General features: G+C 45.0%; 1 protein-coding gene across 2 annotated transcripts in view; it reads left to right on the forward strand.

Annotated features, from left to right (window-relative positions):
• Window positions 1-12,065, forward strand: part of LOC113007349 (aryl hydrocarbon receptor-like) — a 37,523-nt gene extending 25,458 nt beyond the window's left edge. Inside the window, exons 4-11 of one of the 2 annotated variants that reach the window (XM_026143795.2) lie at window positions 733-822; window positions 2,353-2,464; window positions 3,496-3,623; window positions 3,702-3,904; window positions 4,068-4,177; window positions 6,537-6,678; window positions 6,789-8,496; window positions 10,143-12,065. In XM_026143795.2, coding sequence (XP_025999580.2) covers window positions 733-822; window positions 2,353-2,464; window positions 3,496-3,623; window positions 3,702-3,904; window positions 4,068-4,177; window positions 6,537-6,678; window positions 6,789-8,496; window positions 10,143-10,214 — 2,565 coding nt within the window. In that variant the 3' untranslated portion in view covers window positions 10,215-12,065. The remainder of the gene's footprint in view (window positions 1-732; window positions 823-2,352; window positions 2,465-3,495; window positions 3,624-3,701; window positions 3,905-4,067; window positions 4,178-6,536; window positions 6,679-6,788; window positions 8,497-10,142) is intronic. The other variant, XM_026143796.2, reaches the window with a different exon arrangement.
• The last annotated feature ends 11,913 nt before the right edge of the window (window positions 12,066-23,978 follow it).

The following is a 23,978-nucleotide window of genomic DNA, read 5'->3' on the forward strand; positions in this document are numbered from 1 at the left end:
GCATTCAAAACAAAACCCACAACATGAGACTCTCCCAGTATGGGCTCAAATTGTACTTGTAAATCAGTTTTGTGTGTGTAAAAAGAATTTGTGTGTGGAGCCAAAGAATATGTGTGAAACTCTGCACTCAAGTTTCAAGTTACAACTACGAATTTTGACCCTGTTTTTCTTCCTTTCATCTGATTGGCCAATGTCATGTCAATCACAAATGTAACTATCCAATCAGAGAACAGATGTATGGGCTCAAAATGTGGTCATAAATATTTTGTACTTGTAAAAAAGATTTGTGTGTAAAAAAGATTTGTATGTGGACTTGTAACTTGTAACCCTGCAAGTTACAAGTTACAAGTACGAATTTTGACCCTATTTTTCAGTTCAAAAAAAGCGCCCCTCCGACAGCCAAACCCATCTGTTCTCTGATTGGATAGTTACATTTGTGATTGACATGATATTGGCCAATCAGATGAAAGGAAGAAAAATAGGGTCAAAATTCGTACTTGTAACTTGTAACTTGCAGGGTTACAAGTTACAAGTCCACACACAAATCTTTTTTACAAGTACAAAATATTTATGACCACATTGTGAGCCCATATTCCAGCCTCACACAAAGATACTGCTGCACAGCGTGACAGTGTGTGTACGATGTGCTGAGAGATTTAGCTGAAGAACACAGTGAATGTTCTGAACTTGTGCAGGATGTTTGTGTCATCAGCGACTGTGTTGTCTGTACAGGCTCTGAACGGGTTCGTCATGGTGGTCACGTCAGCTGGGTTAGTGTTCTACGCCTCCCCCACAATCAAGGACTACCTGGGCTTCCACCAGGTGAGTCACTGCACACACACACACACACACACACACACACACACACACACACACACACACACACACACACACACAGTGCCATTAAAAAGTAGTTGTTTCACATCATCAGACACATTTGAATATTAAATAACCCGTAAATACAAAATACTGTTTTCAAAGATGATTTCATTCATGAAGAGATTAAAAGTTCTCAGGAAGGAGGTAAATGGATTTTGTATATTTGCAGGAAAGCTTCTTTACAAATTTCTTTGTGATGTTAAAAATAAAACCGTTTGACTGAGTGGTTTGAGAACAGACCGCTGTCAGTGTGTAGCTGTTTTGTGAGTGATCATTTTGTGAGGCCACATCGAAAAGGCTCGGATGGTTCTACAGGTTGTGCCTCCATCGCTTGTGTCCAGATCACACGCTGCACTGCCGTGCTACGCCGTCTTTTTCGCTGACATTTGTGTTTGCGCGTGCGCAGTGTGACAAACTGCGGTGACACCCTCACGACCAAGCGATTGATGATCGGGAGCTGGTCGTGAGGGGTTAATCGCGTCTCGTTACCCCACGTATACTACACAATGCACGACGCACAATGAAGGCCAAAATCGGGCCAATCACCAAAACGGTCGCACGACTCAAAAATCGGCTCAAAATGGGCCAAAAATCGCACAGTGTGAGCCCAGCATTAAGCCACACACTGCCATGGATAACTGAGACAAATCAGTATGTGGAGGCTGTGTTCATGTGCTGCTGCTGACGGCGTGTGGAGACAAAGGAGAACACAGACTGAGGGGTTTGGATTATTTTATTTTATGACTTTGGTGTTTGGATAAGTTGGTCTGAGTGTGAACTTGCACTTTAAAATGCAGAAGTCACACAAACACCTCCTACTTTAAATGTTGTGTTTGATTAAAGATGCGAGGAGCAGTGGTAGTAACGTTGGATGAGTCTAGTTATCGAGGGTCCACCACCCAAAACAACAGAAGAGATTACAGGCACACTGAAGGATAGCAGCAACAGTTGATGATTTACAAGGTTTACAGGGAGCGGGATGGACAGCATCCTGGACAGCAGGCAAGTCCAGGTCAAGGCTGAGATGGTTCAGGTGTGCAGGGCAGGAATAGTGGCTGCACCAAGCAGGGAATGCTGAATATTGAGGACAGGGAGGCAGACGAGGCTGTGGCGACCCCTAAAGGAAGCAGCCAGAAGTTTCAGACGTCAGTGGATGAAGTTAGTATCCACCTCCATCCTGTGAGGTTTCACTGTTGGAGCAGTGCTGAAGGAGGCCGAGCCAAGAGAACAGCACATCGAGTTCAAAGAAATGCTTCATTCAATATTAGAGTTCATCAGTATACAATAAAATAATCATGTGAAAATAATATTTTTGAATCTCTTTGGAACATTTATAAATCCAAGCATGTGAATTACAGTCCTACTCTGTACAGATGGTGACATCCATTGTGTTTATGCCTTGTTCACATGTTTTATAAGCCAAATTTAAACTGTGCAGCTTGACTGACCGACGCTGTGCTCCTCTGCCAACAGTCAGACGTGGTGCATCAGAGTGTGTTTGATCTCATCCACACTGATGATCGCAGCACGTTCAGAGAGCAGCTGCACTTTGCTCTGAACCCACCCGCTGCAGCCGACAAGGATGGTGAGTGCTTTTCAAGCAAACGTGTACATGCATCAACATCTTTGCTCCAAACATCCTATCAGATAACCTTTTTACCTCTCCGTCGTAAAAGGCCAATCAGGTATCACTGCTGTCGTCTCCCACGGGTGGTGTGGATGGTGTGGAACCCAAGTTAGTGATGCAATAACTCAGGAACGAGGCAGCGTGCAAGTTTCAAACAGATACCACAGGTGTAGCTGCTAAACATCTGGGACGAGTTTGAATTCCTGTGACCTCAAGGTCAGAGGTCAAGATTTCTGAAAATCTTGTGAATGTGATAACTTCAGAATAAAGCGGTGTAGCATTTTCAAACAGATAATCAGAAACATCCAAGCTAATTCATGCATTTATTACTTCTTCTATTGTAATTCATTATTATCAGGAAGTAAAAACTCCCTGAAAAGCCTCCAGTTCATCCAAAATGCTGCAGCAGGAGTCCTGACAGAAAGAGAGCAGGTTTCTCCTGTACTGGCTTCCTGTTAAATCCAAACACGTGTGTGTGTGTATTTAGTGTTATATTCACTAAGTATGTTGTGCCTTGACAGATGTGCATGTTACACATGTGCACTGAGGCCGTATACCATTACAGATACACTTCAGTAGTGTTGATTCTGATTGGAAGGAATCGTCTCACAGTGTGACCCAGTATTATTTTTGTTTGGCTTTATACAACATTTGAGTGCCTGAAGTACAAATTATGGCCAATGACACACGTATGACCACGTATGACCACGTATGAGCACGTGGCCTCCAGCCGTCCCTGTCATTGATCCATCCATGCTGAAGTGGGGCTGGAGCTCGTCCCAGCTGTTATAGGACAGGCGGCAGGATGTACCCTGTCTATCACAAGGTTCCACAAGTACAATTTCAATGCATGCAACAATTCTGCACAAACCCTGATGCGCTGCCTGACCTGGCTCCTGTTTACAGAGTCACTCTGCTGTTATGGCGTAGATCAGAGCTTCACATCAGACTCTTCTGTCGTGCAGTAACAGCTTCACCTGCCTTCTCAGTCTTGCAGAGTTGTGGTAATACAGTCATGCACAATCCGGAGCACCTCCCGCCGGAGAACTCTTCCTTCCTGGAGCGCAGCTTCGTGTGTCGCTTCCGCTGTCTGCTGGACAATTCCTCGGGCTTTCTGGTTAGTTTAAAGGTTGAAGGTTAAAGGTCAGCTCAGAAAAAAAAGAAAAAATACATCTCATTTCCTTGTGTTAACCAGGCTCTCAAGTTCCAGGGGCGACTGAAGTACCTCCACGGCCAGAGTCTGCTGAGGGACAACGGGGCATGTCACAGACCTCAGCTGGCCCTGTTCGCCATCGCCATGCCCGTGCAGCCTCCGTCCATCGTGGAGATCAGAGCTAAAATGCTCCTGTTTCAAACCAAGCACAAGCTGGACTTCACCCCCACAGGGATCGATAGCAGGTACAGCAAATTATCTGGGCTGGTGTGTTTTTTATATTCTTCATATATTTGCTCTTAAAGTACTTAAAGTCTCAGAACACCATCCTCAGTCACGGTGGAGTCAGCTTTACCGCTAACTGAATTTTATTCCTCTGGCCATAACTCCACCATTTGTTGTTTCCAGGGGGAAGATCGTGCTGGGCTATTCCGAGATTGAGCTGTGCATGAAAGGCTCCGGATACCAGTTTATCCACGCAGCTGACATGATGCACTGTGCCGACAACCACATCCGCAGTATGTTAGCAATTCAAAGTCAGCCTTCAAATGACATGCTGCAACGCAGCTACTGCAGACTGAGATCGTGCATTAGACCGTGAAGCTGCTCGTGACTCGTCTTAGTCTGAAACTGTCTTTGACGTGTGTCTGACGTTGTTGGGCGTAAATATTTAGTGAATGAACTCTCATTTGCAAGAATATAGTCAAACTTTGTATCAGAGGGAAAGTGTGATTGTGACTTGAGCCGAACACAAACTTTATAACCTGGTGTGGTCGTTTAGTTGGAGCATCGTCAGCTGTGCTGGGACGGGAGATTACAACGAAGTGATTGTGACATCTGGAATAAATGCGGATGTTTATACGCGTTTGGGTGACAGAGCTCGGACTTCAGTTCAGAGGATGAGAGGAGGGAGGAGAGAGCAGTGGCGGGAGGACGAAAGACGATTAAAAATGACATCTACACATGTTAAACAGTTACATAGGTTAGGTTTGATTGTGGGATTCTCTAGGCACGGACATAAGACATCTACACACATGAATCAATGTTTATGAGTACAAAAACCTAAAAAAGACTCATTTTTAAATGTTACAGTGTTTTAAAAACATATTTACAGTGGGGCAAAAAAGTATTTAGTCAGCCACCGATTGTGCAAGTTCCCCCACTTAAAATGATGACAGAGGTCAGTAATTTGCACCAGAGCTACACTTCAACTGTGAGAGACAGAATGTGAAAAAAAATCCATGAATCCACATGGTAGGATTTGTAAAGAATTTATTGGTAAATCAGGGTGGAAAATAAGTATTTGGTCAATAACAAAAATACAACTCAGTACTTTGTAACATAACCTTTGTTGGCAATAACAGAGGTCAAACGTTTACTATAGGTCTTTACCAGGTTTGCACACACAGTAGCTGGTATTTTGGCCCATTCCTCCATGCAGATCTTCTCGAGAGCAGTGATGTTTTGGGGCTGTCGCCGAGCAACACGGACTTTCAACTCCCGCCACAGATTTTCTATGGGGTTGATGTCTGGAGACTGGCTAGGCCACTCCAGGACTTTCAAATGCTTCTTACGGAGCCACTCCTTTGTTGCCCGGGCGGTGTGTTTTGGATCATTGTCATGTTGGAAGACCCAGCCTCGTTTCATCTTCAAAGTTCTCACTGATGGAAGGAGGTTTTGGCTCAAAATCTCACGATACATGGCCCCATTCATTCTGTCCTTAACACGGATCAGTCGTCCTGTCCCCTTGGCAGAAAAACAGCCCCATAGCATGATGTTTCCACCCCCATGCTTCACAGTAGGTATGGTGTTCTTGGGATGCAACTCAGTATTCTTCTTCCTCCAAACACGACGAGTTGAGTTTATACCAAAAAGTTCTACTTTGGTTTCATCTGACCACATGACATTCTCCCAATCCTCTGCTGTATCATCCATGTGCTCTCTGGCAAACTTCAGACGGGCCTGGACATGCACTGGCTTCAGCAGCGGAACACGTCTGGCACTGCGGGATTTGATTCCCTGCCGTTGTAGTGTGTTACTGATGGTGACCTTTGTTACTTTGGTCCCAGCTCTCTGCAGGTCATTCACCAGGTCCCCCCGTGTGGTTCTGGGATCTTTGCTCACCGTTCTCATGATCATTTTGACCCCACGGGATGAGATCTTGCGTGGAGCCCCAGATGGAGGGAGATTATCAGTGGTCTTGTATGTCTTCCATTTTCTGATGATTGCTCCCACAGTTGATTTTTTCACACCAAGCTGCTTGCCTATTGTAGATTCACTCTTCCCAGTCTGGTGCAGGTCTACAATACTTTTCCTGGTGTCCTTCGAAAGCTCTTTGGTCTTGGCCATGGCGGAGTTTGGAGTCTGACTGTTTGAGGCTGTGGACAGGTGTCTTTTATACAGATGATGAGTTCAAACAGGTGCCATTCATACAGGTAACGAGTGGGGGACAGAAAAGCTTCTTACAGAAGACGTTACAGGTCTGTGAGAGCCAGAGATTTTCCTTGTTTGAGGTGACCAAATACTTATTTTCCAACCTGATTTACGAATAAATTCTTTACAAATCCTACCATGTGGATTCATGGATTTATTTTCACATTCTGTCTCTCACAGTTGAAGTGTACCTCTGGTGCAAATTACTGACCTCTGTCATCATTTTAAGTGGGGGAACTTGCACAATCGGTGGCTGACTAAATACTTTTTTGCCCCACTGTATATGAACTTTATATTTTTGTGACAGGACAACATTCTTTTAACATGAACGCAGGAGACCAGCTGCTGTTGTTTGGTTTCCCATTCTTGCCTAATATAGGATTTCATATAGCATGAATACGAGCACACCTCCTCTCTCACTGTGAACCCTCTCCTGTGTGTCAGTGCTTAAAACAGGAGAGTCTGGGCTGACTGTGTTCAGGCTCCTCAGCAAACCGGGCAGCTGGGTGTGGGTGAAGTCCAATGCCAAGATCATCTACAAAGGAGGGAGACCTGAATTTATCATTGCATATCAGAAAGCTATAAGGTGAGTGTCCCCTCGACTGGTTGTTTAAAGGATGAAATCAGAGAGTCACGTGACACTGTAAGAATAAGAGGTTGTCTGGTGATGGACTGTGTTGTGTCTGGTTGTTCCAGTAACGCTGAGGGTGAGGAGTATCTGCGCCAAAGGAGCCTGAAGCTTCCCTTCAGCTTCACCAAAGGAGAGGCCACCCTCTATAACACCGGCCCCACCATGGACATCCCGCAACATCAGTCCAATAAAGTGTTCAGCAACAATGACATGAAGAAGGACGTGGTGCCTGGCTCTTTGCTGGACTGCTTCTTGAGTCAGGATGAAAGTCTTTACACCCAGACTGTGGAGACCCCACTGCCTGTGGATCAAGTGTTCATGGACAGCAGGGCCCTGGTCAGCGTTGTCAGTGATGCGTGGCAGGGGAGCGAGGCAACGGTCACAACAAGTGAGCCTGTTGTGGTGAAAGAGGAGGCCAAGCAGTCCGTCATGGCCGTGATCGGCAGCTTTGAAAAAATGGTGCAGAGTGGGGATTTTTATTCAGCTTTGCAAACACTGGAGGTGGATAACGCCGAGCTCTTAGAGTGGGAAAATGCTCTGAAGAGATTAGGACAGGAGGGTTCGCAGAGTAAGGTCAGTTCTGATCTGGACAGCATCGTCGCCAGCGATGTATTTGACTACATCGACAGCATTTTGTTCAAGGAGAAAGCCGAGGATTGTCTGGACACCGTCCCTCCCAGCTGCCTCACCGCCATCAGCAATCATCAGCAGGAGCCCTTCACTCAGGCTGCCCTCGTCTCAGCCTCTGATCTCTGCGAGCCACAGTTATTACAGGCACCCAGCCCCGACTGCACTTACTCTCCGGTGAAAGGCCCCTACGTTCACCAACAGGATGCGGTCAGTGTACCAGTGGCATCAGGGCAAAGCGCCCAGATGCTGTCTCACCGGGGTCCCCGGCCTGACCCCAGCCTGCCTTCTCTTCAGCAGCTCCAGCTCCATGACATCTTCAGCCCATCTATTGAGCTGCCTGATCTCACTGTCCCTGACATCTCAGCTGGTAATTCTTTAGCTCCTTTTCAGTCCCATGACCAAGCGTCTGTCGCACATATGGGCTTCCGTCAGGACAGTTCTGGTCAAGTCCAGCAGTCCAACCATCTTCTGCCACACCAAAGCAGTTTGCAGGCACCTGTAATGGCAGGAAGTTGTCACATACAGAGCTCTGTTCCCCAACCAAACAGTTCACCACCCACTGTTATGGACGGTGTGCCACCACTGATTCCTTGCCAAGACTTTACTTCCTCCAATGCACCTAATATTCCCTTTCAGTTTTCCTCACCTCGCCTGCAGGAAAGTCTTCCATTTGACAAGCACAACCTTCCTCTTCAGCAGTGGCCACAGAGCCAGCAGCAAAAGCTGCTTCATGCTAGCATGATGCAAAATGGACACAAGACCATGCCAGCACTGCAGAGCCAAAATTCACAAAACCAAACCCGTGCTACTTTTTTCCCGAGGAATGGCACCAGACTGAATGGCACACAGCAGGGAGGGCTGGCAGGTTACCAGGCAGCTGCACCCAGCAGCTGCATGTTTTCTTCCAACCCAGACATCCTGTCCATCTCTGAGCCTTCAAGCCTCAAGGTGCCTGGCACATCTTTGGATCAGAGTCCTCCTCAAGGTTCCTGCTACTCCCAGTGGAACCACAGTGAGCCTGCGGTGGACGCATCAGCCATCAACCTGCAGAACCTCAGGGCTCTAATTGTTCCCCCCAATGTGCCTTCCTCAGAGCACTCACACAGCATTCAGCACTACCTAGAAAGCAACAAGCACATACAGGTAAGCACTCAGAACTGAACAGTCACCCCCAGCTTGTACTACAGCATTAGCAGGTGGCCCTGAGTCCCGTCATCGAAATGTCAAATGTATGAATGTAGGAGGCTTTTTTGGAGGAACTGCATAATTGGCAGTGAGAGGTTTGTGTTACCAACGGTAACTGTGGTCCCAACTGCCTTCACATAACATTTTAACAAGTGTGGATTAATGCTGATCCACCACGGTTTCCATGATCATCCTCATCCCATGACTTTGCTCAATGCAAGTCATTGCACAGGAAATGACTTTGCATTGAGCTCCAGACGGAGGGGACCTGATTTAGTAATCACAGTAACAGCTGTCACCTTCTCACCAAGCGTTTCGCTGATGGTCTTGTAGCCCAGTCCGGATGGTCTGTCTTGCCCATGGTAGTGGAGAGGTTGGGATGGAAGAAGCTGATTCTGTGGACAGGTGTCTATGCACATAACAAGTTAAGATTGGGAGTATCTGTAGGGTAAGATTGATTGACTGATTGATTGTAGTCTGCGAGCCACTTGGGCACACAACCAGTGTGTGGGTGCCAAAGACTTATTTCAGTCAGTGACATGCAAATCAATGCAATCAATCAGTGTTTCTGGATTGTTGGTTTATATTTTGTCTCGCTCCAGTAAAATGAACTACATTCGGCCTTACTTCTGTCCTCTCTTCCCTCACTCGTGAACCCAGAGATACTTAAACTCCTCGCTCCAGGACCTGACCCCTCTCATCGAGGGCAACCCCAGACTGGAGTCCAGCCCCTTTTCAGGAGGCTGATTTCAGAGTGAAACCATGCGTTGAGGTAAACCCTGCTGTAACTAGCTAGGACCTCTCAAACTCACACACCAGCTCAGGCTCCTTCACCACCAAACTGGTTCCAAGTCCCAGTCGCCAGTCTCGATAGTGGGGATTGGTCACCTAGGGCTTCTGCCGCTGGTTGTCGCCCGACACACACTGTGCCTCCTGCAGGCTGTGGGTCTACAGGTGGGCATTTATCCTCTTCAGGCCAAGTCACATAGGCTAAAGACACTCACCTCATCCTCACCATTTTGCCTTGGGAGACCCTCCCAGGGGGAAAAGCAACCCGACAACATAAGGCCTGGGACACACAAACCCCACGTAAACATGCTGAGGTGGCGATCTGAGCCCTCTGATACTCCTGATTTTAAAATCCAGCTGCAAACCTTTCCTATAATTAAATTGTGAGCAGATGATCCGTCTGCATCTCCCTCGATGCGCTCGCTCTGAGAGGAGAAGAGTCATTGTAGGGACGTGACTCTTGTTGTGTTCTTACTTCCTGTTTTTAACTGGACCGACTTCCTGTTCATAATGTCAGACAGAAACAATATGTTTCGTCATTTTAATGATTCTATGTTCTGCATCTGAAGAAATTATCACCTGTATCTGTTTCCTAAGTGAGGCCTTGGGTATCTGCTCTATTTGCAATCTTTATATTTTTATTTTATCCAAAAAGTTTGTGTTTTTCTGCTAATATGTGCAGCGATAAAGAAATATAACAAGAGAATGTAGTTTTTGGTGTTAAAGGTCAGAGAGTCCCACCCAAAACGACCTGACTGACTCTGCTGTGAGTGTCTTTGTCGGTGTAATGGTTGAGCATCCTGTTGTCTGTCCAGCAGAACGACTCGAGCCCCGCTGAGCACAACAGAGCTTCCTTCACACTTTCTCTGATGCAGCCACACACCTGATGGGATGGAGACACGCCTCCGTGCCGCTGCTGCTGGTGCTACAGTTGCTGGAGAAGGACAAACCCCAGCATATCTTTGCCTGTATCAGTGCTTATCCACACATCCACACACGTACACTTGTTACTGTGTTTTATATCCCTCTGTATCAGATACGCTTTGTCCGGCCTCTGTCGTCTTTAAAAGCTGTTGCTTTAGTGAAGATACACTATGATAATAATGAAGTATGAAGCCACAAGTGCATTTACTATGGTGGAGCTCGGACCAGGTAGGACACAAACAGCCAAAGATGTTATTTAGAGCCATGATGTTTAAGTATGTTCATTCTGATAAAGTTGGGATGAATTTCAAATTTATTATACAACAGCATAAACGTCAGCGAGCAGTACCTTCCAATATGTAATCTGGATACTTTAGATAAAACCCTTAAAGGGCTTGAGTGCATAAACATGATACTAGTTGTGTTTGTTTAACAAACGGTCTGCACATGTTATTATGTCATACATGTGTGTTGCTGTGTGCAGCGTAAATGATGGAGAGTTTGTTCCAGGACGCAGAGCTTTGTGAGTTTGGAGGCTGCTGCAGAAATTCAAACATTACTTCATGAAGTCATCGCCAAAACGTAAAAAACAAGCATTGCTGGACCAGAGTCGATGTGGGTGTGGTTGAATGGGAAATGACTAGGGGAACCGGGGGACATTAGAGTCGCTGTAACTGTACGGACGTTCAAGTCGAAGCATGTATCACTGCAAAGTGTTACAAACCTGTGGGAGCTGCACACCTGGACAACAGGTAGCGAACAACTTAAGTTTTAGAGACAGTTTTAGGTATTTCTTAGACTCACAGCTCATTAATAGAATGGACTTCTGACCTGGTTCAAAGGACGTGCTACCTGCAGTTCATTCATACATGCTTTATGAGACGCGTCCAGCTGGATATGCAGCAGCTTTGCTCCCCTTTCCATTATTGTGATGTAGCATGGACAATAAACACATTAAAACTGAGCCATATCCAGTATAACCCTTTAGATTCTCTGTGCCTTCTCACTGAACAGGCAGCTGAAATCATCTCTTATCTATTTTTATTTTTTGCCTTGTTGTAGAACGCAGATCAAATCAAATAAATCGTCCTGGTTGTTGTCCAAGTTCCTCGGTGGTAGGGAAGCCGTGCCTACAGGAGATACCGTATCGAACACGGTTGATCTTTAAGTGCATCCAACGTTCATTCAATGCAAACCAGCGAAACTAAAATGAAAATGTGCCAGTGTTTTCAGTGAAACGTGGAGATGTTTACTGTTTCGTCCACTTTGTTCCTTCTTTGATTTGATTGTGTTCCTCTGATGCATCTGTAATATATTCACACTACATGAAACATCTCCAGTCACCTGAGCAGCAACAGCATGAACAAGGCAGCTTCTTATTCCTGCTGCACAGCGGGAATCTGTCATGTTTATATTTGGAAGTGAGTTTTGTTGCAGTGTTTAAATATGAAAAGCATACAATGTTAATTGAAAGCGCACTAAAAGTCTGTAGTTTCTCTTTCCTGCGTCCTGTGTTGTGTCGAATGAGCCGTGATGAAAACATTCACTCCCAGCGTGAAGCACTGACTGTGGAGACCGAGGCCCTCGAGCCCACGAGAGGCCTGTGACGCTGGACTTTGATGCGGACTGAAGCCACTATGAAAAACCCGGAGCCACATGTTTGGCTCAGTCGTGCTGCAGTTTTGACCTTTTCTGCTCGTGCCTTCTTTGTAAAAACAATCAATGTAATCTACTTTCATTTTGTCATACTATATGCAAGTTTAACAAATAATTACCTTTTGTCTAATGTCCATAAATATGTGTGCAAGTACGAACATTGTGTTCAGCTTATTTACAACTGTTTGATCTCATTGGCCTTTAAGCCACGTGCCAGAGGTTGGAGGCTTGAACAGCAAGTGGGTTGAGTTTTTGTGTTTTCACACCCACAGCTGTGTGCCTGGGATCAGCTAGTTAGCATAGTGGGGTTCTGTGCAACCACATAGTCGTCTTAAGCCTGACGTCTTGGCTCATGGACAAATTTTGGCCACGTTTAATGTAACACTATATGTAAAATAAACGAAGACGAAACTGGTTAGTTAATTGGGTGTTGAAGCACCAGTGTCTACCAGATACATTTGTTTCCAACCCATAAAATGATACTTAGTAGTAAAATGTTTACTGCTGTTATTTTCTTGCTTATTTAATTAATCGGAATAGAGTTTGAGACCACAGGCCCTGAGAGAGACGGGAAAGGAGAGCAGACTTTCTTTCTGTCCTCGAGCGTGTGGCCCAGAAATCAGGAGAGGAAACTGCATGAAAACAAAGCCAACATTTAAACTTGCAGATAAACGCCACAGGGAAAATCTTTTAATCATTTATTAAACAAACTTGTTAATGGATGTGATGGCTCTTGGCAGTAAAAGTACACTTGGTGTTAGAAATGAGGAGAATTTATGTTTGGGTAATGTCCCATTAATCTCCATCCACTCGATGGAGACGTTTGAGGGGTTTCTTGTCTGATCTTTCAAACAACTATGAACATGTTGATAAGTCACCACATCCATAGTTGGATTAACGCTGTGATTCATGTCCATGACTCCAAAAAGCTGCTCTTTGCCTGTATGTTCACTGCTCTGATGTACTTGTGAATGGATGGATCCTTTCAAACAAAAACATTTTAAAGGAATCCCAGTGAAACGTTTCCAAAGACAGGACAGGACTGAGAAAAGTACTGTGACCTGTTCCCTGTTCACCAGCTAAGACTGTTCAGTTTTCAGAAACCCAAGCGTGGAGTGGCATGTTAAAGTTCATTAACAGTGCAGTTACATGAGGACTGAACGTGCATAGCTCCAGCCCAGTCTCCTGTTCGTCAGTGCCATCATCTTCAGAGTCTCTACTGTATTGTAAAGCTTCCCTTTCACTACTGCTTTTCCTCCGTCGCCCCTGTTGCTCATCTTCACCTGCTCCACCATGCATCGTCACCTCTTTTGCACACTGCCTGTTGCTTTGGATGGTTGACCTCAGGTCTTTGAACTCATCTACTTCCACCGTCTCTGCTCCTTGTGTGTACACCTTCCTACCAGTCTTTGATTTCTTCTTTCTCCAGTGCATACCTCCACCTCTCCAGAGTTTCTTCTACCTGCTCCCTACTCTTACTTCAGATCACAATGTCGTCTGCAAACATCAGAGTCCATGGACACTCCTGCCTGACCTCATCTAACAGACCATGTGTGTATCCATAGCAAACAAGAAGGCGCTGGGAGCAGATCCTTGATACGATCCCACCTCTGCCTTGAGCTCATCTGTCACTCCTGCTGCACACCTCACCACTGGCTCACTGTCCTATATATAGTTCCTGCACCAGCCTCATGTACCTTGCAGTCGTGCAGGACCACAGTTCCCCTCCTGTCACCATCACATCCTTTCTCCACAAAGAGACAGCGTAACTCCTTCAGACCTTCTCCACAGCTCTCTGTTGGTACGCTTGCTTTTCTCTCAGCATGAAGCCATACTGCTGCTCACTGTCACGTTGCTTCTTAAGCAAGTCTTTCCCGTTGTCGTCAACTTCATCCCCCTGTATTTACAACTGCTCTGTGCATCACCCTCGTTCTTGATACCTGTACCACTGCACTTCACCACAGCCATTTCAATCCTTTTTGCAAAATCCACCATAACCTGTCATTAAGCATTCCTCTCCTTAACACTGGTGTACAGGGATGTAGGATCCCCACACACCAGTATTGTCTCCCACCTTTCTCTCACTTTTGAGCTGTAGCAGAGCTGGTTGTAAATTTGCTGGTCTTCATTACTGAAAGTGGGGGAGAGTTCAGTAACATCAGAATACATATTAAATGCCAGCCCGTGTGATAGCTGCTTGATCCACTGTACAAAAAGAGTCTCCTGCTCTCTTGTGCTGGTCTCAGAGCATGAAGAACCCATTTACAGCTATGATGGGGTCTGTTCCGGGATCACCGAGTGTCCAAACAAATGCACTGTGTTTCTTGTCTCTGAACACCCCAAGTACCTAAAGCATGAAGGACAAGTGCTTACCAACGTCTACAGTGCTGCTACAGACGAGCCCCTGCTCAAAAGGAACGGTTACTTATGAACAGACCTGTTGAAATGATTGAACTGCAGGCTTTAATCACTTTCATTTCAAGGGTTTAAACAAAAATATATCTTCATCTGTTTAGGAATTTTATTTTGACACATTTCTTTTCAGAACATAATTTTAAATAAGAGTATTGTTTTTGACATTTGGATCTATCCTTTGCCTAAAGTCCATAACCGATGAACATCCCTTGAATTAAAGCTGAAAGTTTCCACTTCAGTCACATCCACAGAGGCTACACAACAAAATGTGTCATTGTCCAATAACTTACCAGATAATTGTTCGATATATCTGCTGTGAACATGCTGCACGGTGAATGATGGGAACTCAGCGTGACACCACGACCACGCTGTTTCACAAAAACTCAAATGCTTGACAATAGAAGGTCCTACCAAGGATTCCCCTCACCGAACAGCTTGTTGATCTGATGAAATCCCTGGGAGGAGTTCATTCAGGTACGAGGCCTGAAAATGGTGAAAAATGTTGCCAAAATTACAGTCTAAACTCCAAATGGCTGACTTCCTGTTAGGTTTAGGTTATGACTCCAAGAGACCTTAAGATAATACATTAGGCTACCAAATTTCAGTCACAGATGAAATAGTGCAGGAGCTGCTTGTTTGAAATGTTGTATTCTGTAAATGTTGTACTTTGTGCTGTGGAGCCAGTTTGCAATATTCCATGACCAACTGCACCACCTGCTCCCACTGGGTGGTGCTCTATTGCTGATAATGGGTACATCAATCTGTTCAGGGCGGGACTTTCATCGTGCCTGTGAAGTTTGGTAGATACTGGACTAGATTTGAGTTATAGCAGTTTTACTTCATTGCAAAACATCAACACTCACCATGCTGCTGGGGTCGCGCCGTTTGTGAAACGCTCACAGTTTTCAATCGAACCTAAGACCAAATCCTCAAAGCTTTCCTGGATAAATCTGAGGTTGCTGGGGTGAAGTGGCTTGAAACTGTACTCCAAAGTGTAAAACATGACATTTCCTGTTCCCACTAGGTGGCGCTGTAACCACTGTTAATTTTAACAACTGAAACGTGTTCGGGGCAGAGCCTTGTCACCTGTAAGAAGGTTGGTCCAGAATGAAGATTCTGGACCTTCAATGAATTTAATGCTTTTGTTTTTCTCTTGCAGCTCAGAACACAGAGGCTGAAAGGATGTATAAACCCACAACATTGTCAACAAGCTTGCTCAAAACATGTAACAGTTTTCCAATACAGATTTCACAAAAAAGGTCTTTCCAGAGCCACTGGGCCCGACAACCATACAAGAAAATGGCACATGAAGTCTGGGATCAAACTGGATTAAAGCAGGCTGAAACATTTTAAAAACAAACAAAAATAATCAATAACCAAAGGGTAAAGTCAGACCTCCTGGCAGCAATCTACGCTTGTCATAAACAACTCGGAATTTTTTGGGGAATGATGACTTTTGTAGTGAAAAGGCTGCTTTATTACGGACGATACTGTGCTGAGGGGCCTCAAGTGTAGACCCTCCTCCACAGTTATCAGTGTAATTGTCAACAAGAATCTTTACAGATTCAAAGTTGACCCTTTCACAGACATCATGTGTGTGTGATGCCTTTTGCTTTCAAAACAACTTTACCTTTTCTGGTCATGTAGCCATAACTCTTAGGTCCAGCTGCAACAAACTAATGAAATCATCCTGATCCAACTCGTTTGTTAGATCGCCTAAATATCGACCTAATTCTAGTTCAGATTGATTTTGCTTTGTGAGATAAACAACACTGTCAGTATCGTAGTAAATAGCCCTTTCCTGCAGCTGATCCAAGTAACTGTAGAGTTTCATACGCCCATATGAAGCAGTGAAGTCGCAATGAAGATGTTATCTGTGGAGTTTGGGAGTGGAGTGCAGAGGTCACATAACACCATTGAATAAGAGCCACATCATCACTGACAAAAGAGAAATAGCTCACTTTGTATTTTGGAGAGAACATGAGGTTAAAGAATTCCTCGGGGTCACTCACCAGTTTGCTCTGCGTGAGATTATTTCTCTGACCGAATTCTCCCCAAAAGGAGTTTAAACACAGTTTGGCCAGTTGTCTTTTAGCAGGGTTTAGTTTTATGTTTTCAGGGTCTAAAGTGATGCCTTGCTTAGCCTGGTAGGCTTTAATGTGAAGCTGTTTAGCCTCCTCAGTTACAGCATCTGATGGGTAGCCTGAAGCCTCTTGTTTTTTTACGCAGGAAATGATGTACATAGTCTGTGAATATTGTGTTACTCTGTTTCTCAAAGTGCCATACCTCGGTGATTCGACTTATTTGATAGCCCTTTTCTAATGCCAGGTTAAATTTAGGGGTGGTCCACACCCCTCTGAGAGCTCTCTCCTCGTTGCTATGGTTACACGCCCCCTGTTGGTTGTTCATTTCAGCACAAGTGAGACAGAGAGTAAAGAGACTCTTACCTGATTTTGTTTTATATGGTAAAACAGGAAAATAGAGCCCTCTGGGTGGGTAAACAACCGCTTTGATAAACCCAAAGCAGTTTTTAGGGTCCTGAAAATCTCGAAAGATTATTTGAGGATGACCTAAGGGGTAACGACAGGTGCTATTTACAAATGGATACAGCGAGGTGACATCCACATACCTGACTTTCTCACCAGGCCCAGCACTACAACGCAGCTGTGCTGGGCTTGTACGGCCTCCAAAGAGTGCATGGCGAGGGTTCAAAGGCTCTGGTGGATCGTAACGTCTGAGAAAGCTGATTACACTCTCATCACTACGTTTTAACTCTGTCCACTCGTGCTCCCAGATTATAACAAGACACACATTATGCTCAGCTCTCAATCTAGCGAGCCTGTCTTGAGTGGCGCTGTTTATGTGTGCAAGAGACGCACCTAACGGGATTAACATCGGCCTGATTCGAAAAACACTTAACACAGCCGTGGAAGTAGCAGCCCAAAAATCCCCCACACGTATGTTTTACCCTTAATCTGACCATACCCATCCACATAATAACAACAGAGCTGTTTTTCTCCTTGATTGAGTCCATGTCTGATAAAAACACCTTGTGTGTACCAGAGATATTCGAGCCATTGAATTGAGGATGAGGAAAATGATTTGACCTGATTACGGTAACTTACAGGGCATGGTAATGATAAGATTTCGCTGGCATGAAGTTTGTTAAATAAGTTTTCAGGCACGCGCTTGCAAGCGTGCTGCGGCTGAAAGGATCTACTCCTGTCTCTTCAATAAACCCGTTTCTGAACAATGTGCAACCCCGAGCTAGAATTTCAACATCGTTTTCACAGTATAACAGGACCTCTTTCATGAAATTAAAGGTGCCGAAGCTGACTGAATGATACCATTCGTAAAATTCCTGCCTGCCTTGTGTCGTCATGCGTTCCAGACTATAGGCTGAGGGGGGAGGGTAAGGACCTGCATAAGCTGGGGTTTTGTTTCTAGCTGCGTTTGTTGATCACTTCTCTGCATTTGCTCTTCTTGCATTTGTGGGGTTTACCCTTTTACAGCAATATAATAAAGAAGAGAGCACTTGAGACATTTTTTAAAGATCTGACAGTTGCTTGAGAGTCTTTCACGCCTCTCAATTGGCTTTTTATGGTTCTGGAAACAAAGGGGAGATCTGCAGGTGTGTTTACAGTCTGGGCATAACAGCGGAGACAGGATGTCGCTACTACATGTGGATTGCATACAGACAGAGCAGCGATCGGGGCAGAAATGAGATAACACGTGATTATACCCAGTGTAACAGTAATTACAGACAGTCTGTGCCCATAAATCCTTTTAAGTTTTTAATAGCGTAGTAATGATTGTCAAATAAAAGTAAGCACAGGGTTTTTTCTGTATTTGGTGTACTAGTTTGAAATTTACAAAAGCTACGATCATACTCGTTACGGTAAAATACTATAATTTTACAGTTGAGTAGCGTTTAGAATGTAATTATCTGATTAAAGCCCACAGGCGTTTGATCATTTAGACCAGCTTTTTGTTGAATTTCTCCACCAAAGGCTTCTGCCTGCAGGTCGTTAAAATCGGGGTGCAGAAGGTGGGCGAGACTTATGGAAAAACATAACTTATTCACGGGGTTATGGACTACGTATACAAAAAAAACCCCCAAAAAAACACACCTTTTCGTTGTTGAGTATCTGACTAAGATGCCTCAGACCCCCTTCCGGTAGCGGTAAAACGATCTGAGCTATGAGCTCAAGCGAGCCTTCACACATAACCGACCAATTTGATTGCACAGTTCTCAAGAATAAATCTTCAAATTCAGACAAATCATAGTCACGTAAAATGACTGAAACATTATTTTGTAACTGTTGCCCTATAAACTCTAATTGTATAAGATCACCTGGACTTGCATGCGAGAAAATCCTGTTTGTTATTTCACGGGCACTATCCATCCATCCATCCATCTTCTTCTGCATTATCCGATGCCGGGTCGCGGGGGCAGCAGCCTAAGCAAAGAGGCCCAGACCTCCCTCTCCCCAGCCACCTCCTCCAGCTTATCCGGGGGAATACCAAGGCGTTCCCAGGCCAGCCGAGAGATATAATCTCTGTAGCGTGTCCTGGGTCTGCCCCGGGGCCTCCTCCCGGTGGGACATGCCTGGAACACCTCACCCAGGAGGCGCCCAGGGGGCATCCTTGTCAGATGCCCGAACCACCTCAGCTGGCTCCTTTCGATGTGGAGCAGCAGCTGCTCTACTCTGAGCCCCTCCCGGATGGCCGAACTTCTCACCCTATCTCTAAGGGAGAGGCCAGCCACCCTTCGGAGGAAGCTCATTTCTGCCGCTTGTATCCGCGATCTCGTTCTTTCGGTCACTACCCACAGCTCGTGGCCATAGGTGAGGGTAGGGACGTAGATCGACCGGTAAATTGAGAGCTTCGCTTTTACACTCAGCTCCCTCTTCACCACGACGGACCGGTGCAGCGTCCGCATTACTGCAGCTGCAGCCCCAATCAGTCTGTCGATCTCCGGCTCCCTCCTCCCATCACTCGCGAACAAGACCCCGAGATACTTGAACTCCTCCACTTGGGGCAGGAACTCATCCCCGACCCGGAGTGGGCACTCCACCCTTTTCCGGCTGAGAACCATGGCCTCAGATTTGGAGGTGCTGATCCTCATTCCCGCTGCTTCACACTCGGCTGCGAACCGTTCCAGTGCGAGCTGGAGGCCCCCACCCGATGAAGCCAACAGAACCACATCATCTGCAAAAAGCAGAGATGGGATTCTGAGGCCACCAAAGCGAAAGCCCTCCGCCACTTGGCTGCGCCTAGAAATCCTGTCCATAAAAATTATGAACAGAACCGGAGACAAAGGGCAGCCCTGGCGGAGCCCATCACCCACCGGGAACGAGTCCGACTTATTGCCGGCAATGCGAACCAAGCTCTTGCAACGGTTGTATAGGGATCGAATGGCCCGTAGCAATGGGCCAGACACCCCATACTCCCGCAACACCTCCCACAGGACACCCCGAGGGACACGGTCGAATGCCTACAAAAGCACAAGTTTAACTAAGCACTTTTACTCTGGTTTAACACATTTTCACACACACAAGCACGGGCGCACGAGCGCACACAGACACACAGGTGCAGGCACACTGACCCACCACCAGATGGCGTTTTTTAAGCATGAAAAGTACAAACTTTTTTTAATGGCTTAAAAATAAAATAATGCTATTAGATATAAAACCTTTTTAAATTAATCAATTAGTTCTTTTTTTTGGGGGGGGGGGGGGAGCAATGAGCTATGAACTAGCATATTTTGGATGAATATCATATTTTTGTTACTTACGTCCTAGGGTCACAAATCATTTTATTGGGGCCACAAATCACTCTGTTTGACATAAGGGGCCTAATGTCCCTCCTTTGGTCGGTAGTTGGATGGGACCGGTCCCTCCTTGGGGTCCTTGGGGATCAGGACCGTCCGACCTTCGGTTAGCCATTCCGGGTGTCTCTCGTCAACTAGCAGCTGGTTCATTTGTGCTGCCAGACGCTCGTGGAGTGCAGTCAGCTTCTTCAGCTAGTAGGTGCGAACCATGTCGGGGCCTGGTGCTGTCCAACGCTTCATACTAGAGACACAAACAAGATGGTGCAGTGGACACATGTGTGACTGCTGTGATTAAAGCATCTTTCTTTCAGCTTAACGAGTGAACCGTCAGCTCGTTCAAACACACGTTAAAGTCCGTTTGGCTCGACACCACCGAACAGAGGCAGCAATATAACACAGCTCACATTAACAGTGCAGTGAATCCTGCTTGTGCCGTGATATTCAGGACTGCAAACCGAGCAGCATCACTGACTTTCAGCTTGTTGTGTTTGTGGATATATGACTGACTTTAATTATCCATAAATCATTACATTCTCTGTGAGATTAAGCTCAGCTATTGAACAGCGTATATTTTAAAGTAAAGGCTTTAAAACCAAGTTAGTACAAACGTCACTAATGTCACATAACTTTGCTGACATGTGGCCAACAGTAATGTTTTAATGTTCTTCATTATTAAACATTCGCACATAAATAAGTGACATCATATTTAGTACTTACTTTTCACTAGTGATGGCCCGCTTGAAGCTGACGCTCCGGAGCGTGTGTCGAAAAAAACAACACACTGGTTCAGAAGCACTGTGTCGAGGCTTGCTTCGTTTGGCAAAAGTCACGTGACCAGTGACGTCCGAAGCTTCGTTACGCACGTAACTGCTTCGGTACCTGATTCAAACAGATATAAGGAAGTGAATCATCCACGGGATTCGTGGAGTGTGTTGATGGTGACAGATAGCGACGAGGTGATCATTCCACTGACAGATATGGAGCCAGCGAGGAAGAGAGGACGTTCTGGCGTGTGGGAATATTTTGAGTTGATTTTGCTCAATTCATTTTATCTGCGGAAGTGAAAAACTTGAAATGTCCAAAATCATGTTTTCATAATGTAAATATCATTACAGCATATGACTTTAGGAACACTTCCATGTGAATTAAAGCTAATGAAGACTACAAAAATGTATTTGACACTATACGTACATTACATTGCTACAGTTTAGAAAATCATTTTGTTTATTGTTTTTAGGTGATAGTCTGCAGGACCCAGGAATACCTGCATATCTACCAGCTTGCAGTGCAGTTCCTGCACTCCACAGCCTCTTCTGTTCCATGTGTAACCGAGGACAAGGGATGAGTAAACGGGGCAAAGAAATAACTGATCATTTATTTATTACATAAGTTAAACATACAAATTCCCAGTCGTTTCCAGACAGGACTTACAACACATCCTGCTGATATCCCAGCTGCACATGAGACTTACCACACAAACTGTGCGAAATAACACTACAACCCGTCACACCCCGCTTAGTGACACTGCAATCGTGGCACACACTGCAAACAATTCGGGTCTCAGCGCAGCTGGGCATCAGTGCTATGTATGGCCTGTGATCTGAGAGATAAAGGGAAGTGGCACAAACAATTAAAATAAAAAAACAAAAGAAAGGTTAGTCCGCCCTTACAAAACTTACTCTCAATCAATAACCGCCTCTACGGCTGGACGGACTAACCAAAACAAAATTACAAATCAATCAAAAGAACAAAAAAAGGACAGCAGAGACAGCACAGCTGAAAAACAAACAACATTATCAATTAAAATATTACCCAATAAAATAGCAATTTTATAAAACCATTCAAAATCATGAAACTAAAACAAACACTCAATATACCTACAATATTGATCAGTTTCCCTGCGCGCAGTCGATCTAGGGCTTGATCAATTCTTCTATTAAAATTCGTGGTCACACTAAAAAAGTCCAATGACACATTAAAAAATAGGCACATGCAATAGCAAAAGATCCAAACAAAAAATGGCAAAAGTCTCTTACCGACAGTAGACCCACTCGCACCTGAGTGAATTAATTGCCTCTGGTTTTTTCCACAGAAGAGCGCTGACTTCACCCCACACACCCACTACCTTTTCACAGCTCTTCAGCCAATCACCTGGCAGAGAGCAACAAACTGCCAGGTGACACTTGTTACACATGCAAGTGGATTTTCTCCAGGGCAGGAGAAACTATTTCTAAGAAAAGAAACAGACTCAGCCAGCGCACAGTAACACTAATCCTCTTTTTAAATGTAAATAACAAAAGGGCTACCTGACATAGAGCATGTTTTTACTTTGCAAGTTCTTGATTAGAGGTGGGTTTTGATTATCGCTTTTCTGATTACAATCCATGCTAAATTGAATAAAGTGATATTGATTCATTAAAATCCCGTGTCGATTTGTAAATTAACGTTATTATGCCTGAAACGCCAGCATCTCAGGTTAAACCTCACAACATGTCGTCAAACACCATGCAGCTAAAACAGTAACTGGGAGCAGGTTTACGGATTCTGCATACAAACGTGAACACAGAGCGCGGACCCGACGCGTCAGAGTCAGATTTTGATGTGTCGTCGGGTCCGCGCTGTGTTTGCCTCTTTTTTTTTCGCTGGCTTCTGCAGCTGCAGGTTTCATAACTCTCTGTTTACATCTCTAATTAAGTCTCACATGTGTCAGCTTTCTTTTAATAGATACGAAATTATGGATATATACTGATACATGACCAGAATTGTAATATTTCTGACTGAGGCAAAACTTTCCAGATTCCAATCAAATTGAATCGGATCCTGTATCGAATCAAAATGATTCTACAAATCAGTGACGATGCAGCCGTACTCAGCTCCCTAAGCATTTTCCCTTTCCAGTTCACAATCAATCCCACCCCTAGGTCAAAAATATGTATAGGACAATTGGCCTAATCTAATATTTTGTATGAACCTGTCCAGCTGTCCAGTGATTAAACGACAAGTAGATGGAGGCAGGACTTCACAGCAGGGGCATACTCCATAATGTGCTGTGCATTATCATATGTATATTATATATATTGCTCACTTATTGTATTTACCAACATCAAGGAGTTATGAGCAGAGAAAGGCCACCATAGTGCATGTTTAAATAGGGAAAGTTTATTGATCAAAATGTATTACGCAGATACGCATTACATTTTTTTCAGCCCCCCAATCGAGAAAACAAAACCAATTACATGTTCAAAGCAACGGAACGGTGGCCCAATATCAGAGAGAACTCCACTCTTGAGTGAGCAGCGATGATTGAGCAGTCCGTTTTATTTTGCAGATTCAAGCTGCTCTTCAAAAGTTTCACCACCAGATGTCACCGGAGAGGACTGTGTTGAAAAGCTTCGAGTAATGAACCGTTTTTCAATACAAGCTTCAGTGCTTCGGAAAGCTTCATTTGGCCATCACTACTTTTCACAGTTTAGTCTTCAGCCGCTCCGCTTCTGCCGTCTGCGGAAAAATTATCCACACCGACTGCCGTGCTATGAATTGTGGGATATGTTGGGTCACGAAGTCTACACCGCCACAGCCTTAAAATTCAGGGAAATGAAGGACGCATTTGAGGGCCGCATTTCGAGCAGCCTTTGAATTGGGACAGCCTTCGGCGCGCAACTGTGACGTAATCGGCCTTAAAATGCAGCCTTTAAGGCTGCAGACCCTGAATTGGGATACAGCCCACGTTTTATATATTTCGGGAAATCGACGGCGCATTTGCAGTACGCATTTTGTTTGAAGTACACTTTGAATTGGCACAGCCGTCGTCGCGTGGCGGTGA

The sequence above is a fragment of the Astatotilapia calliptera genome, chromosome 16 (genome assembly GCF_964374335.1).
Source record: "Astatotilapia calliptera chromosome 16, fAstCal68.1, whole genome shotgun sequence".
Taxonomy (NCBI): Eukaryota; Metazoa; Chordata; class Actinopteri; order Cichliformes; family Cichlidae; genus Astatotilapia; species Astatotilapia calliptera.